Source organism: Falco cherrug, chromosome 13 (assembly GCF_023634085.1).
Source record: "Falco cherrug isolate bFalChe1 chromosome 13, bFalChe1.pri, whole genome shotgun sequence".
Lineage (NCBI taxonomy): Eukaryota > Metazoa > Chordata > Aves > Falconiformes > Falconidae > Falco > Falco cherrug.
In genome coordinates, this window is record NC_073709.1 from 31,562,025 (window position 1) to 31,579,858 (window position 17,834).

The 17,834-nt window shown below is 39.1% G+C and overlaps 1 protein-coding gene across 1 annotated transcript in view; it reads left to right on the top strand.

Annotated features, from left to right (window-relative positions):
- Nucleotides 1-17,606, top strand: part of MSH2 (mutS homolog 2) — a 51,681-nt gene extending 34,075 nt beyond the window's left edge. The window contains exons 9-16 of the mRNA XM_055725711.1: nt 1,743-1,866; nt 2,970-3,120; nt 6,041-6,138; nt 7,992-8,237; nt 9,714-9,918; nt 10,297-10,544; nt 14,607-14,779; nt 17,207-17,606. Of these exons, the coding sequence (XP_055581686.1) occupies nt 1,743-1,866; nt 2,970-3,120; nt 6,041-6,138; nt 7,992-8,237; nt 9,714-9,918; nt 10,297-10,544; nt 14,607-14,779; nt 17,207-17,377 (1,416 nt within the window). The 3' untranslated portion in view covers nt 17,378-17,606. The remainder of the gene's footprint in view (nt 1-1,742; nt 1,867-2,969; nt 3,121-6,040; nt 6,139-7,991; nt 8,238-9,713; nt 9,919-10,296; nt 10,545-14,606; nt 14,780-17,206) is intronic.
- The last annotated feature ends 228 nt before the right edge of the window (nt 17,607-17,834 follow it).

Sequence of the window (17,834 nt, forward strand, 5' to 3'; positions counted from 1 at the left end):
TTTCAGATCCAGGATCTGCCCTACAAAACCAGGAATTGTCTTTTCTACTGTATTCTTTGTCATAAATGTTCGTTGCTGTTCTTTTAGCAGAATTATTTAAGGGAACAGGAGGAGCAGGCCTATCAACAGGGTTGTAACAGGGAATGTATTTGTTCGTACCCCTTAAAGCCTCCAAGTTCAAGATGGTCCTCTAAAAATCTCGTAATCTGTTGTTTTGTGGAGTCCACATCTCTGGTTAAGCAACTGGAGAACTTTGCCACTGCAGCGTGTTCGCACGCAACACAGCTGGAACCAGAACGACAGGCTGCCTGTAACGCCTTGCAGTGCTGGTAATTGCACAGAGAAAATAAGCATCAACAGTTCAGTTTTCCATGATGCAACTTACAAGAGCAAATTATCTGTTGGGAGAAGGTCATTCTCAGAATGAAGTAACAATACTTTAAATAGACAGTATGCTGTGCAGTTTCTTCAGGTGATAATTTACTTGTTCCCCTGTTCCAAAGTCAAAATGTATAAGCCCTGTGGCTTTCATCTCCAGATTGCATTCTCACGTCTTTGTTCCAAGTTGCTGCAAAATCTGGGAGACTTCAGGCTGATGCTTTTACAGTTGTTTTAATGCACGGTGGATTTGAAGCACTTCTTGTGCTTAGCAGAACAAGATGTAGGTGGTGGTTCTGGCAGTTACAGTTCCTGTTGCTTGGTGCTTTCTGGAGTGATACTTTTATTGTCTGGGAAGGAGTAAAGGAACTGTGAACCTCCCTTTCTTCTCCTTTCTCCTCTTGCTAACATATACTTCTGAGTAAAAGTCAAATTGTATTAACCCACCACCTTGTTTCAGGGTCTTTTGCAAAGTATTTGCAGTGCTTTGTGTACAACTTTGCAGGCAATTTGCAGCCAGGGGAAGCTTTGGGGAAGCATTCCTTTGGTTTTAACATAATTTGATTAAATACATTACTAATATGAAAGCCAGTGCTTGGTTTCCATGTTGGACAACAGTGCTAATATTTTGTTGATTGTAAAAGTTTATGTATTAAAAATCAAGTTTCTTTTATTTAGCACTTTTATGTTCTGCTTGTGGATTATACTTTAGGCTTGTAAGGTTTTCAGAAACGTGCACTTGGCTGTAGAGGCATGGGGAAGAGAGATGAAATACAACCTAGTTCACCTGTGCTTCTGATGGCTTGGAAGGAAGCGTGTATGCTTTTCAACTCCAAAATAACTGGGTTGAAATGGATAGGATTTTTGGTGATACTGTGTAGGCTCCTTCCATAACCTCTTGAGCGTGTGTTGGGCAAGAATTACTGTTTCAGAAACTTCTGTTTCCAAAAACTTGTTTTGAAACACCCCATCCTTTTATGCTCTGTCTTGAATAGCTGCAGCAAACCCAGGCTAACATACAGATTATGTACATAACAATTTCATTTCCTCTGACTTTCCTTTTTTTCCTGCCTACTGCTCAGTTATTTGTATGTAAATAAATGTACGGATGACTCCTATTTCAAAGGAGTCTATTAAATTGGTATATTTTGCTTGTATGAAGCGTATTATTTGGGAAAGGAGGTGTTTGAGATGTATTTGTTTTCTAGTTGAATCAGGCACCAATTATCACAGACAGCATAATTACAAAATAACATATATAAACTGAATAAATTACTAAGTAAAATAATTTCACAGTGTATGATCAGGGAGGTGATTTATTTTTTTTTTGTTACTGCCTATGTTCATATGATTTTTTTTTCCAGGTGGAGAACCATGAATTCCTAGTCAAGGCTTCTTTTGATCCTAATTTGACAGAATTAAGAGAGAAGATGAATGAACTGGAAGAAAAAATGCAGTCCTTTCTAAAGAGTGCAGCCAAAGAACTAGGTAGGGTATGAAACTGCCTTTGATTTTTACCTCCTTTGTAGAATGTTTTGAGATCAAGTGATGAAAACTGTTGTAGAGGAGTTAAGGGATGTTTGTGTTGTTTTATTATTGGTTTGGGGTGACTTTAGTTGTCACAGTACAATCTGTTGATAACTGAGTGATTTTTGGTTTATAACTTGGCCTTTTTTTTAAAAAAAGGATAGCATTCCAGAATATTTCAGAAATTATCATGTATGTTGCAAGATACTGCCGAATTAATTTTATAGAACTGTAACTCAGCTTTTGGCTCAGCCTAGTTCTATTTTACATCCTTTGAGGACGTGCGTTGAAATGTGGGGCTTTTTTTTTCTGTTTTGGTTCCCCTCACCCCCACCCCACCCCCCCACCCCCGGCCCCGAGCGTTCTCTTGAGTGTGCATTCAGGATATGCAAGTTTTCTTTTGAAGTTCTTAGCAAAATGTAATTTGTCAGCAAATGAGACATTTAATGAGTTGATTATCCTGTGCAAAAAATTCCATGTGCAGGTGATGAGTTGGGCATTCAAAGAGCAACTTAAAAAAAATCAATTTTTAATGCAAATATGGCAAGGAAAACTGGCAACGCTATAGGTTTTTTTAGGTTACACCTTCAAGGGCTTGCATATATTTTGGTCTTGATTTTTATTTTTTTTTTATGTAAACAAGATACCTAGATGAAAAGAAGGAAAATCAAGATTGTACAGGGATCCCATCAGCAGAAGTAAGTGTTAGTAAAAGGATCATAAGACTACAGATTCTGTGCTTACAGCAGCAATATAGAACGCCCTTGGAGTGTGCTATGAACGTTTTTCACAATTCTGGAGAATATGTAGCTATACAATAATTGTGAACCTGATTTGAATATGCAGTTTGAGAGCATACCACAGTAAGAGCAGAGAATGGGTTAGTAAATGTATGTTAGATCTGGGTATTTCTCATACCTGTACAGAATCAAAGCAATTATGTGGAATAGTGTATCTAAGAGGCTACATCCTATGTACTCGGGATTAGTCAGCAGAAATAGCACAGGCTGTAGGATTTTTGATAATACAGTTTTTTCTTTTTTTACCTTCCTTCTGTCTAAAAGGTTTGGAAGCTGGCAAAAGTATCAAACTGGAGACAAATTCACAGTTTGGACATCACTTTCGAATAACTTGCAAGGAGGAAAAAGTTCTCCGTAACAATTCAAAATATGGAATAGTTGATACACAGAAGAATGGTGTGAAATTTACTAACAGGTATGAAATCATCTTGATAGTCTTCCAAGCCTGTTGTGAAAGAGCAGAATTGTTTCTTTCTTTACAGTTACGCTGATAAACTGGTTTCCCTACATCTTGAATGGCTGAATTTTCACCTTTTTGACTCACAGATTGAGCTCTTGAGCGAGACTGGCATGAAGGAGGAGTAGTCATACAGATTCTGTTAAAAAGCTGCATTCCCCATTTACTTTGCCAACTGTTAGCTATTTTTGGTCCTTTGACTTGGGCTAATTTCTCTGTTTTAGCTGCAGCTAGTAGCATAATTGCATTCACTGTGAGTGTTTATACAGACACTTTCACAAGCTGCAATAGGAAGAGAGCTATTTATGTTTATCACTAAATATGACATGCCGCAGTTTTGTTAGTGATTACTTTTTTGTGTGTGTTCCAAGTCATGCTGTAATTTCTGTTAGTCCTGTGTATTGGACTTTGACTCTGTGGCTCTATAGATTAAGCTATTTAAAAATTTTAGTCTTCAGGCTAATTGCATTAATGTTGTTTCAGCGCCGCCTTGTCTGGACAGCAGTTCTGTCACAGGACAGCGAAGCATGAAGTCTATACTTCTTGCTGAATTTTTAGCTCTTCTAGAGCATTTTAGAAGGAGCAAGGGCTACCTCAGTCATCAGATGTCTCCCTTTCTGTGCTTCGTTATTTTTACACAGAACAAAGCAGAAAGTTCCATATGCAGATTAACTTAGGTTGAAGACGATCTCTTGAGGTTAACTGGTCTAACCCCTTGCTCAAAGCAGAGCCACCTTGGAAATGAGATCCTGTCTCAAAGTTCGCTGAGGTGGCTCAGGGCCTTGCCTTAGGTGCCCATCCTCCAAGCATCCTTCACAACCTGGTGGGGCACAAGTTTGTGCTGAACCACTCTTTGTGTTAAGTTTTCCTAATCAGAACTAATGAGAATTTTCCTTGCAGAAGCTTGGGTTTTTAGTATTTCACTCTTGCTGTGCACCTCCAAAAAAAGTCTGGTGCCTCTCCAGGCTGGCTTTAGATTCTCTCAGCCTGGGCAAGCATCTCTCTCAGCCTGTCCTTGCATGCCATGTGCTTTGGCTCCAAATCTTCCTGGTGGCCATCTGCTCCAGGTCTGATATCTGTTGTACATGGGGAAGACAAAACTGGAGACAGCACTGCAGATGTGGTGTCATGAGCACTGAAAAGAGGGAAAGAATCACTTCCTCCAACATGCTAGCTATGCTTTTCCTAGTGCAGACAGCGTGAGGTTGACCTGCCCTGGCTCGGGGACACACTGCTGGCACGTGTTCACGTCTTGCCCACTGGGTCCAACTCTTACGAATAGCTGTTTTTATAGCCATTTGGACCCCATTCTGTGCTGTTGCATAGTTACTTCATCCTAGGTGCAGGGCTTTGCCTGTGTTGAAATCCTCATCGACCTGTTTCTCTAGACTGTAGATGGCCCGATGAGTGGCAGCCCTGTCCTCCAGTGTGCTGGCAGCTCCCCTTGGTGTGGCATTGTTCACAGCCTTGCTGAGGGTGCATTTGAGAGTGCATTCAGTCCCATCATTCACATCATTAATGGAGGCATAAATAGGGTCAACCTTAAGAAATGCCGCTAACTGGACTTCAACTTTGTGACAAGTTCCTCCTTGTCTGTCAGCAGCAGGTCCAGGAGAAAACTCATCTTTAAGTCTCCTCCATGTGTTATATATGGAAAGGTAAAAATAGCAGACATTAGTACATTGTACAGCTTGTTTCAGACAAACCATGCTGCTGTTGCTTCATGTGTAACAGTTCCTGCTGGCATTAGCATCAGAGAAGTGAGTTTGTTGGGAGAGGTGTCTTGACTGACAGACGTGAGGAGCACTGCCTACAGGGCAAGGCTGGTTTCATGCCAGTGCTATTACTAATAGCAACTGTTACTGTTAATCACTCACTCTCATAGTAATAAATACTTTGCTTTGAAAAGGAGGGCAAACATACTGGTTCACGCCAACCAATATGTTGGTGTATTTTGCACTGATTTCCTTAAATGAACAAAGTGTAAACCTTAATTGCATTTTGTTTTAACATTGACTCAGAGGATATTTTTTCAAAACATCCCTGACATTTAAAACTGCTTTTTTTTTTTTTTTTTTTTTTTTTTTTTTAGTGAATCTGAACATAATGATGAAGTTAGGCTTTTCTGTAACTGAGAAGAGGGTACTTAGTACCTCTACTGTAAATGTCATTGGTTTCCCTTGGGGGAAAAAGCCCATGGGTCACTAATAAAACAGTGTTCTTTGCTTAGTTAGGTTGCTTCTGTAGATGGTACTAGAAGCACAAGACTGAATTCTGCTTATAGTGTGGGTGCACTTGCGTGCATCTCATATTCAGTCCTGCAGACTCTGTGTTTAGAGATGAGTCTCAGAAGAATGAACACCTGTTCAAACTCTCTCTTCATTTCAGCTTACCTTATCTTGAAGACTAGAACCTGTTCTTCGTGACAGCAGTTCACTGAGTTTTTTACTCAATGAAGCAACTCAGTGCCTTCAGCTCTGATAAGCCAGCCTAGTGTAGGACTCTGGGCTAATTACACAGTTGCTTAGCAGCAGTTCTCCTCTGCCAGTTGTAGAACATGCCACGTCTTGTTGCAAAATGGCCAGAAATACAGCTTTAAGTCCTTATCACATAGCTAACAAACAACTACTGTAAGATTTTTTAAGAGTGATTTGTTCAAAGGTGCTAGAATTGCTGGTTTGGCCTTTGTGGGTGATACTCGATACCCTGGTGTGGATGAATCATAGATGAGTTGCTTTGTGGTCCTCGTGCTGAACCTTGCTGTTAAAACAGATGGGGACAACTGGTAGTGACTTGCAGATGAGGAGGCCAGAAGTTTGGCATTGCAGCAGTGAAGACAGAAAGCTGCAGCTTCTAAATATTGTGATTTTCTTCACAGCAAACTGAGCTCCGTCAATGATGAATATATAAAGATCAGAGAAGAGTATGAAGAGGCTCAGGATGCGATTGTTAAGGAAATAATTAACATTGCTTCAGGTGAATATGTCAGTGTTGATGTGTGTCACAGTCTGGAATGCTGGGATGACTTACAGTTACTTTCAAGGTCCTTCTATAGAGAAGAACCATAATGTTCCCCAGACAGTGTGAAAAATGAGGTTTGGCTTTTTGACAGTTCTTCAAAGTTTGAAATACATTGTTTTGTGTGGTCAGACCCTTTCCTGGCATTGCTACGAGTGTGCAGTGAGGGAGTGTGTGCACATGCTAATCCCATAAAAGGAACAAAAATAGGCCCATAAAGGCCATCTATCCTCCACCTACCTCCCAGGCTCTGGGTATCTCCACCCAAACAGCAGACAAAGGAGAAGGCAGAAAATGTAAAAGACAACAGAGAACTGAGGGAGTGGGGCCTGAGGTACATAAAAGATGGTGAAGAAAGAATGCTAGTATGTAATATAAGATCAGGTTAGTTGTTTATATGTTACAATAAACATTGTTTTCCTAATTGATTTCCATATATTTTGCTCTACTATTGCCTGCTTATGGGACGTTTACCGTCCTTCACCAAAAGGAGAAGAGACATAGGGGAATTCGAGCTGGAGGACTCTGTAAATATTGCCTCTCCCAATGGCATTAGTTACAGCAAAACAAGTCTTAGTTCTTTGCAAGAGAGAAGTTGAAAGTGAAAACACTAATGAATATTAAGCTAAGGGTAAATACGTTAAAGATACAAACTCACTTTTTAAGCTGACATATTGAAATATTTGAGTGTGTATTTAGTTACAGTGGAAATCTTCATAAGCTTTGACCTGTTGTCATGATAAGGAATTTGCTAGTGTATTGCAAAATCAGTAGCTTGTTAGAATTTTTTTTTTTTTGGTATCTTGGTAATTTTCAAATGGTGTTTTTCTGTGTGTAGTATGCTAAGGCTTGTATATTTCTGTGGAAAGTCAATTGGGCATTGTATAGCAGGATTAACTTCCATATAACATCTATAAATACCTAGGATGTTTAATAGTCTTTTGCTGTTGTTTAAACTTTCTGTGTGTGCAGTCATAGACTTACAAGTGTGTGTGTGTATTTTAAAAAGCATTTTTCTTCTCCAAGTGGAGACAATTTAACAAAAAAGCCTGGATTATGTGTGTAATTCTTGTATGAAAATGACTTAAAAGTCCTCTTAATGACCTGTACCTAGCCAGTTCAAGAGATGATGTTAGAACAGTAAATGTACTTTGTACAGGTAGGACTCTTTCTACAGGTCACTGCTCACCTCTTCTGACACATGTATCCCATTTGCAGGTGTTAGTTCACCTCTGTAGACTCCTGTCCTTCATCCCTTTCACTGAAAAAAAAACCAAAACAAACCCCAAACCACCCAAACACCAAAACTTAAAAACTGGTGCTGGGGATGCTGGGCCATCTAGTCTAGTTGTCTGGTATCACAGGCACTGTATCTTCCAGACCTGGCCATACCATCATTCACATAAACAGAAATGGTTGCGGTGTCTGAGTTGTCCGTGCTGTGTCTCTGTTGTCATTGATTTCACGAGGATCAAATGCAGTGTTTTATTGAGGAAGGAAACTTAACTGGAGTTCCAGCCATCTTGCCACCCAAGAGCATTTGTTGTCCCACAGTAAGATAAGCTGTTTCTTGTTGTCTAGTGTTAAGGCAAAACTATCAGCGTGGCCTCACCTCTTCCTTTTCTTGGTCTGAAGAAGTCCCCTTTGTAGTCAAAGCATGGGAACTTTTTTACTGCTATCTTGAACAGAATTAACTTTTAATGCAGTTGAATTCATTTTATGGGCTCAGTATAGGCTTTAAGATACCTTTTCAGCAAGAAGAACAAAAAAAAATACCTAATGGTATTGAATTTGTGTCTAATCAAAACCAGGTTATGCAGAACCTATACAGACGATGAATGACGTGGTAGCTCAATTGGATGCAATTGTCAGTTTTGCTCACGTGTCAAATGGAGCGCCAGTGCCGTATGTCCGTCCTGTCATCCTGGAAAAGGGACAAGGACGGGTTGTGCTGAAAGGTGCCAGGCATCCTTGCATTGAAGTGCAAGATGAAGTGGCCTTCATCCCCAATGATGTTACCTTTGAGAAGGGCAAGCAGATGTTCCACATTATCACCGGTAAATGCTTCTGTTCTCTTTTTCATTCGTTATTTACATTTTAAATGTCTCTAGTATTTCCAGTAATTACGCCTTTTAAAAACAACCCAATAAAACTCCGTCAAAACAGTTTCTGTCATCAACAAAGAGCAAGCAGCTAGCAAGTTGTGAATCTTTCTTTATGGGGGATAAGATTTAGCTCTGGAAAAGAAGGGAGGGTATTGGTAAGCTGTTGTTTATTACGTTAAAAAAAAGTCACAATGTTTTTGTGAAATGTTACATTTGATAGTGGGTATTTTACATGTTTATGCACAGACAGGTGTTATTTCTCGTTGTCCAAAGTAGTATTCATGGAATTAGTTGTTATGTTGTAGTTACAGTGAACTGTTTGGGGAAGCTGATTACGAATTTAGCAATAGTTATTTGGGAAGGAGAGGCAGGCTGCTAGGACAGTAGGAAATAAGAAACGAGTCCTTCCTTACTATACGTGTTCTTTGCCTTGGTGAATGTAACTCCACAAGCCAGGCAACCTTGGAGCTGGCGAACCTGAACCTGCTTAAGTGATGCGGAAAATTCCACTAGACATCAGTTGTACTGTAGCCACGTAGGCAAGAAGTCAAGCAGCTGCTTTGTTAATGTTTTCTTTGTTTAGTATTAAAGTTGATTTTAAATGCAAAACATGTTTCAATGACTCTACCCTTCCCCCCCTTCCCCCCCCATTCTCTGGTGTAATTAAGATAATTTTCCTACACAGGAAAACATTTCTAGTGTTTAGTTTTAATTGAATTTTAATTTCCATCCAGATGTCCTTGACATACATTCTGAGTAGCAAAGGTCTGAAATTAGAGAACAATTAATGATCACTTCTAACATAATCAAAAAGAAAAACCTAAAAATCTGAATAAATGCATGGTAACGTGCTTGTCTTCCTGGTTAGCAAAAGCATAAAATCTGTTTTAATGGCCAGTTTTCTGGAAAATACTTACTGCATTTGTGCCTCGGTTAAAACGATCTTATTAATATCCATTTTTGCTGATTCAGAATCCCTTTAGATTGTAATTTAAATCACTGTTAGCTTGTACTCTGTAATTAAGCTATTGCACTTTTACAGAGAAACTTTTGTTTGAGGTGAAAGCAAATTGTTTTCATGCTTAAGCAGCAATACTGATGACTTCTCAATTAATGCTTATTAATTTTAGGTACAGACATGTGTTTTAGACAATTGCTTATACTTCTGAAAAGTCGTAAAAGTTAGGAAGGGCCCCTAATGCTCTCCGATTACCCTTTGAAAAAGCAGCGTTTGGTACAAGCAAAGCGTCTTAGTGGTGGAGCTGCTGGTTACACCTGTTAGACAAGTCTGCTGCTCTTCCCTGGCGAGACAGTAGTAGGTGTAAATGTTCATTGTTTTAATTTAGAGCCTGTTCTCCTTTAAAGAATTGTTGAATTGTCAAAGATGGTTTGTGTGTTTTTAATTCATTTGCAACATTTCTTCTTTAGGCCCTAATATGGGGGGAAAATCAACGTACATCCGGCAGACGGGAGTGATTGTTCTTATGGCCCAAATTGGGTGTTTTGTACCGTGCGACTCTGCAGAAATAAGCATTGTGGATTGTATCCTGGCTCGGGTGGGAGCTGGGGACAGTCAGCTGAAAGGCGTGTCTACTTTCATGGCTGAGATGTTAGAAACTGCTTCAATCCTTAGGTGAGTCCTGTGCTTATTGGATTTTGTTGGTTGGGTTGATGGGAAAGGAGGAGCTAAGGAAGATACATTTAAGATTTCCTTTTGTATAGGATCTCAGGGGAGGATCTCAAGTCCTGTTAACTTCTTGAAGTAGCCTTCTCTTTATTTCAGTGGCCATATAGAGCTGCTAGCAGGAGGCCAAAGTCAAAATGGGACAGAGAAACTAATTTGGAGTGATCTATATGATGCTCTGTAGGCACTTTATTCGTATGCTGTTATGCAGATAGAAAAGGCCTTTTGCCTCTTTTATGCTATGCCTCTGCAACATAACTGTGGTACTCCCAATATCCAGAGTTCATGCTGTTCTTAAATGTTATAAAATGCTCTTGTTTTTTATAGGACAGCATCTGAAAACTCTCTGATAATCATTGATGAGCTGGGAAGAGGAACTTCTACCTATGACGGCTTTGGCTTAGCGTGGGCTATTTCAGAATACATTGCTAGCAAAATCTGTGCTTTCTGTATGTTTGCTACACATTTTCATGAACTGACAGCTCTTGCTGACCAAGTGCCAACAGTAAATAACCTGCATGTTACTGCTCTGACCACTGATGACACACTGACAATGCTTTATCGTGTCAAGGAAGGTAAGGCTGTGTAAATGGTGAACAGGGTAAACTATTCAGTCCTGCGAGAGGAAGAAATCTTAATGGAAAATACAATAAAAATTTGCACGTCCTATTCCAGGCTTAGTGTTTATAATAGACATGTTCTTCTCTGTCCATAAGGAAGTGTGTACAGCAGGAGCTCTGTCTATGTGTGAACACAGTTGGTGGTGATGTTGATGATTATTTGTTAAGACTTCTAGGTTATTTCTGCCACTCAAGTTGGTGCTTTTGAGGTTGGTCCCTTTCTCTTTTATTAAAGAGCAGAGGGAAGGGTTCCAAAAGGTTATTTTCTGTTTTCCTAAATCAGCCATTTTAACTTGCTGATAGAAAAGACTTAACATTCCTTGAAGCGTTCTTTTAAAAGAAGGGAGTGTGACCTTTATGTGCTGACAGTTTTGCTGACGGTTTTCAATAATACCTATTTCATTGTTATAAGGCTTATAAGATTCCTTATAATTCCTATAAGAAGGATGTTGCCCAGTTTATGCAGTAGTTTGAGATAGGAAAAATCGTATGTTTAGTTTTTAGCAAGTGGCATCATAGTGAAACAACAAGTAGCCTGTTTTGTTACTGTAAAATAAGCCCAGATATATTTAATTAAAATCTTTCAGTGGATCCAGTTATTCCTTTTGTTATTAAATTAGACAGTTTTTAATTGGGTGTAAATTTAATCTGTTAACTGCAATAAGCAGTTCCACCTGCTTCTCTATATCCCCAATCATTTGTTCTTGCTCCCTTCAGCAGGAGCCTATATTTATGTTAAATAAAGCAGGGCTGTGTAACTGGCTTGTAAGGTGTGGTCATTTATGGCCATCTAATTTATTTGTAAACTTTAAAGTGATTTTGTTGTTCCCTTAAGAGCATTTCAGTCAGGCTGCCAACCTCTGAACTGAGATTTTGATTTAAAATGTGGGCAGAGTACTGTTATGCTATGTTTTCACTTAAAAATACCTCTTGTTTTTCCTTTTCTGAGTTCCACAATGATGGAGTGAGTTAGGTGATACTCAGATGGATAGGACACGGTTACTGTAGAAGACTGTGGCTGGATCTGATCAACAGCTTAACTTGTGGAGTGGTTTTGTCTCAAATAAGGAATAACTATTTGAGGAGTTAGGCTATTATCTTTACTAAAACAATTACCAAGTATCATCCATCCGTGTCTCTGCTAAGGAGCTAGTCCTTGTCTCATTATCTCAAGTCCTGGAGACTGATGTTTACTTACCTTTCTGGTGTAGGATTCAATCTTACAGGTGCAATTGCTGAACTTCATTCCTCACTTTGAAAGCTGGTTTGTCATGCTGACACAATTCCGAATACTTGCTTTCACATGCCTAGTTCATCCTAATAACTCTTCTTTTCATGATCGGTGCATATTCAACTAGAACTCTCTCCAGTTTTTCCTGACTTCTTCAGCCAATTTAGGACTTTTCAGTTCATTCCTTCTGGCACGTATTGTTCTGAAATGTATCTGATATGCTGTCCAGTTATAAAATTTTACAGTTATGCTTTTAAAGATAATTTTTATAATCTTCACAGGCTATCACCATACTATTAAGTGTCTTTAGATAATTGGTAAATGTGTTTTTATTATATCCTGATCTGAGCCCTCACTCCAGTGGTGCCATGCTAGTTTAACTCCTGTGATGTTATTAATTGACTGTTTCTTACTCATGTCTTCTGGTTTTAAATCCATCAAATGACTTAATTTCTTGCCTTTTGATTACTTGCATAACCACTTCTAATTTTGTATTCCCCTGTGGCTATAGTCTTGCAATTAGATTTTGGGTACTTTTTTTGTAAAGCTAGGAGACTGCTCTGCACAAAGGGGATCAAAGCATGACCAGAAGCACTGCTCTCAGCTGGCTTTGCTGAGAGTCTGCTTAAAGCTGGTTAGAATATCTCTGTCTGGTTTCTTTTAACTCTGCTTCCTTGCATTTTGAGATCTTTATTCCTTAGAAATGGCCTCTCTTCTCCTCTCTGTTCGTGCACTTTTCATAGGCAATGCCCAGGGTTTGCTTCTGAGTTCCAGTGGTGCTGGTACCCAGCCTGTCCCAGTGCAGGGGCAGTGCCTCTGGTTCTTTCATAGTTTGCTGTTTCCCATCTTCTCCAGCACGTATCAAGCTCCTTCCACCAAGTGAACGTTTGGAGCCCTCTGAATGCCTGGCAGAAATCAGTGCTTAAAATGTGACTTAGTGTGGCCTGGGAACTGAAGATAAGTATAGTCATAAACTGCTGTGAGCATGCAGTGGAACTATGAGTGTTTTCAGTGCAGTTGGGAGCTGGTGAGGTACAGTGTCTTCAAACAATCTAACTCTACATTTAGGTGCATTATTTTGAGTACTTAGGTTGGAGAGGGAAGTAATATGGGCTAATTCTAAACCTTTTACTTTATAAATCCCTTGGAATAGGAAATCTTGTGATAAAACCCCCTAATATTCCCCACATGGTTGGGTGAATTATCTTTCTTCACACTCCCCATACCAACCCCCACCCCCCTTTATTTTTTTATTAACCTGTATTAACTCACTCATTCTGGTCCTGGTGAAAACTAGAAGCCCAGTTGCATATTTTTCTTCAATCAGCGTTGCTATTTTTAGTTGTACACTTCTTTGTACATGCAGCATCTTTTCATTCGGTCTGTTTTCTTGGAAGTGCTGTGGAGCATAGAGGCACAATAGTTTGTATCTATCAACTTAAACCTCTGTCAGATGAGGTAAAACATTATGAAATCTTCATGTTAAAATACCTGGTCTCAAATTTGACCTCTTTCATGTAAGTTGTTGCATTTAGTGTTGTGCCCTTTCCCTCTTGGAAGGATTACATTGTTCCGGCAAGAGTGTGAGTATAGGCAGCTCGGATACAGCTGTGTTTTGAAACAAGTAACAGGTTTCACCTTGTTGGAAATGTGTAACTTGATCTGAAATGCATGACAAGGAACTTTTACACAGTATTTGCATCCTTGTTTTCGTGTTTCAAGAGTGTGACAAAATCGTGGGAGAAGGAGACGTGGAAAGGGCTGTTCTCAGCAGAGACCTGAGTTAGCTTTGTGTCTGGGCAGGTGTGTGTTTTTAATGTAAAACAAGAAGACTAATTTTTGCTTAAAAATCTTAATTTCCTTTAAGAAACCTGAGAGATTACAAGGTTAATAACCCAAAAAATATTAAATGCTAAGTTTTCCTTTACCTATTCTTCAGTAACCCAGTATTTAAGAGATGATTAGTTAGGTATCATTTTATATGTGTAATTCACTTATTCATAACTCCTTTCTGGAGACCGGAATTAAAAGGATGTAGTAATATTTGTGGGTGGCCAGTTGGAATTACGGTGATGTAAACCAGTGGAGTTGACAGATTGTATCAGAGAGCTTTTAATATTGAAGCAAAAATTATGTAAATGTGTATAATAGATATATTTTGAGCAATTATGAGAGCTTTTCTTTCCCAACCAAATGCTATAAACACTGTATTAATTGAAGTAGGTGTAAAGTTAAAGTTGGAAGGTTTTGATATAATTAAAGATGGCTCCTGGAGTCTGGGAAGTTATGTGTACTGAGGCAAAGGAGAAGGAGAATTGAGAATGCAACCCTTTAATATTATACTATATATATACATACACACACATTCACATATGTATTCATATAAGTATAGAAAAAGTGAGATATACACTAAAAATAATTATGGGTATTACTATATTCTAAAGACTGTGCTGAAGTACTTTATTAAAAAGCATCGCTCAATTTCATTCGAGTACTAGAGGGAAATTCTTTCTGCCTGAAGAGTTTTATTCCTGAAGCACTTTTGGAGCTATGCAATTACTGCTCTAAGAGAGCTTAATTAAGTAAGAGCATATTCTTTAGCCTGTGTTACCATGTGTATCCAAAAGGTGAATTGGAAAATGTTGGGAGAGCCAAATAAATGTCATGCACTTAATTCTTCGAAACAGAGAACTATTACAACTTTGCTCATATCATCTGTGTGTAGGCACATTATCTCTTGAGAATTCTTTCCTGTTTGTTTTTTTTCCCCCTCCCTCGACATCCAGGTGTTTGTGACCAGAGTTTTGGAATACATGTAGCAGAGCTGGCAGCTTTCCCAAAACATGTGATAGAAAGCGCAAGAGAGAAAGCATTGGAGCTGGAGGAGTTTCAAAACATTGGCAAGTCCAAGGAATCTGAAGGAGAACCACCAGCCAAGAAATTCTGCAAAGAAAGAGAGGTTTGCTATCAGGAATGCTTTTAAAATTTTGTTTAGCTGGAATAGACCAAGCAGAATAGTTCAAGGATTCAGGTTCCCCTGAAGCTTGGGGATAAGTAACTATGATGTCATTTTTCCATAGCAAGATGTTTTAGCTATGAAGTTCATTAGGAGTTGAAGATACGTTCAAGGTTAGTGGGTTTTGGTTTAGATTGATTTCAAGTTAACATAGGCAAGAATTTTATCAAAGAACATAGTATGAGAATGAAACTAATTTTTCTCTTAAAGAATAATGATTGGCAGTTGGTATGATTGGCATACAACTGGAGTCATACAAAAGGACCATGTCCCTAGCTGTCCCATGGGGTTTTCTTTATTGTTGAACTGAGCCAGAATTTTGTGTTCATCACTTTTGTTGGCTCCTTAGTTTGTATGAAGTGTTTCTTGGGACTTAAGTTACAGGTTTTGTTTTAATTGTCGTTTAGATTGTTCTTGGCTCTGCAGGTGGGTTGCCCTGGTTTTGCCCTCCCTTATTTGAGGGCTCATTTGTGCTCATTTCTTAAAGATCAATATGAACATGTTCAGGTTGGTTCACGTTAGAGAAAAGCTGAGCACACAGCCCTTCCACGTCCCATCAGTACCAACACTCCTCACAAGCTGATCCTGTTGAAGGACACGGCAGTCTGGACCTGGAATGTCTGATTTATAGATGTCATAAAGTTCTTCCCATTTCACACATGAGAATTTTAGCTTGGCTCTCTACTCAGCTGAGAGGTAAAAAATGCCCTTGGCTTTGCACAGGCTTCAGCAGAAGCTGAGGAAACCCCCATCTCCGCATAGATCTGATCGTGTCTGCGTTGCATAATACAGTTGTGTAAAGCCACTGGAGTGAACTGTTTTTTCCCTTCATTTTCTCTTAAAAGAAGCTTCATTAGCGGGTAGTGAAAAGGAAAGCAATAGCCTGCAGGAAGCTTTTTGAGACTAGCCTGTGTCGTCTTGTTGCTGGATTAAGAATTCTTACCATGACATCTGTTGCAGCCTCCTAGGAAATCCACGTGCTGTATGACTTGCATTGTTTTTTGCCAGTAGTCAGGTCCTCCTTGCTTCACACATGTAAATCAGCGTACGGATCTTAGTTCTGTATCCCAGCAGCTGGCCTGAAACTCAGCAGCTTTGTAACTCGTCTGTCTCCTGTACGTCCATGGCAATCCTGGTAATGCTCCATATTACCAGTACAGAAGCCCTGAAGTGTTGGTCCGTATCCTAAGCACTTCCTACATCTAAAAAGCCTTTGCTTTAGACAGAGGCTGTTACCTGTTACATTATTTTCAGTTTCAGAGGCTTACTGCATTTGTGCCTGGCTTAGTACGTGGATCTGATGTTGAGGATGAGTGATCTCCGATTTGTCCTACCTTTTAGTGCCAGGAGGTTCCCCCTCCAACTGCCTCAGTTGCTCCGCTATTACCTTTCCTTTATGGTGAAGTATTTTTCAGATTAGCTGAATCTGGCCGTGTAGTCTTAAGTTGGTTGAAATTAAATTGATTTGGCAAACACTTCCGACAAATACAGCATCATCTTTTATTCTTGGATATTTCAGTAATACATAATTTTTCATAAACTCTCGAGGCGATAGAATGGCATGGCTATAGATGTCTCGCCTGGGCAATTTGTCTGCCTTTGTTAACATCATGTTTAGAGGGAAAAGCGTGCTATTGCTTTGCCAAGTCCTTTGCAGACTTCTGCACTGAAAGCATACTGCATGAGTCTTAAATGAGAAAAAAAGAAAACTTTGTAGAAGAGTTCTAAAATGCAAGAGGCAGAGGACTAGACAAAATTCCATATTCTGGGCAAATTGTTTCTAATACAGGGAATTTGGAATACTCTTCATTGAAATGTTTGTTCTTGCTATTCAATTCGGATTGTTTAGAAGTTCCACTTTGCCTGTTTGTGTAAAAGCATATGCATAGAGCTTAATTATCATCTGTTCTCCTTGGTGACGGCCACTCTCCAGTTGCTTGGTTACAATTTGTTCTTTCCTTTTGCATATTGAAACATTGGCTTTGATTTACCGTTCCTTCAAAAAGTAACTAGTTTGGGTAATATTAACACATTGATGCTATTATTGCTAGTGATCCTCACCTAATGTGTTGCACGTTGGAATTAAATGTGGAACACATACAGGAGCTCTCAGTGTTAAATATTGTATTTCTGCTGATCAGCTGCTACATTTTGCTCATGGATTGAAAGGGGAAAGAACTTCTGATACCAGTATAACTGGATTGTTCTGGTATTGAGAACGTACTAGCAAGTCCGAAAACAACCATGGGTTTTGCTTGCAAAAAGTTTCTAGTGAATAATAATACTTTTTATCTTTAGGGAACTTGGAAAAATCCTGCTTGCGGTCTAAACATCCTTTCTGTCTTCTTTTCCTTCTCCTCTCCGTTTCAGGAAGGTGAAAAGATAATTCAGGATTTTCTTTGTCAAGTGAAAGCATTGCCCCTGACAGATATGTCAGAAGAAGACATCAAAGTCAAGCTGAAACAGCTGAGAAATGATGTGTTGGCAAAGAACAACAGTTTTGTGAATGAAATAATTTCCCGAACAAAAGTTACATCATGAAAGGTGTAAGAACAAGATACAGCTCTTGAAGCATGTCTTACATTGGAAGAGCTATCATTTTCTTGTCACAGCTTTTATACTTGGATACTTGTACTGATTTATGTAGGCATTTTTCCTTGGATTGTAATTATTTTGTAAAAAATTCTGAGCACATTCTGTGCCAGATTCCTGATTTTGTTGTGATCATTGTGTCCTTATAGAAGTTTTCAATAAAATGTTTTTTTCAGTATTGGGAGAATTATTGACTGTGCAAACAAAATGTGTAATATTTTACCAGAGAAGTGTGCTGGAAAGTGGTAACAATTGGGATGGCATACAACTACCACAGCCTTGGAAAGCAGCGGTGCATACACAAGATCTTTGTCCTGTACCATGATACTTCTTTGTATGATGCAGTTACATTAATTCAGCCAAGTTTTAGTAACACTGTATTAGCACTCCATCAGAAAAAAGCATC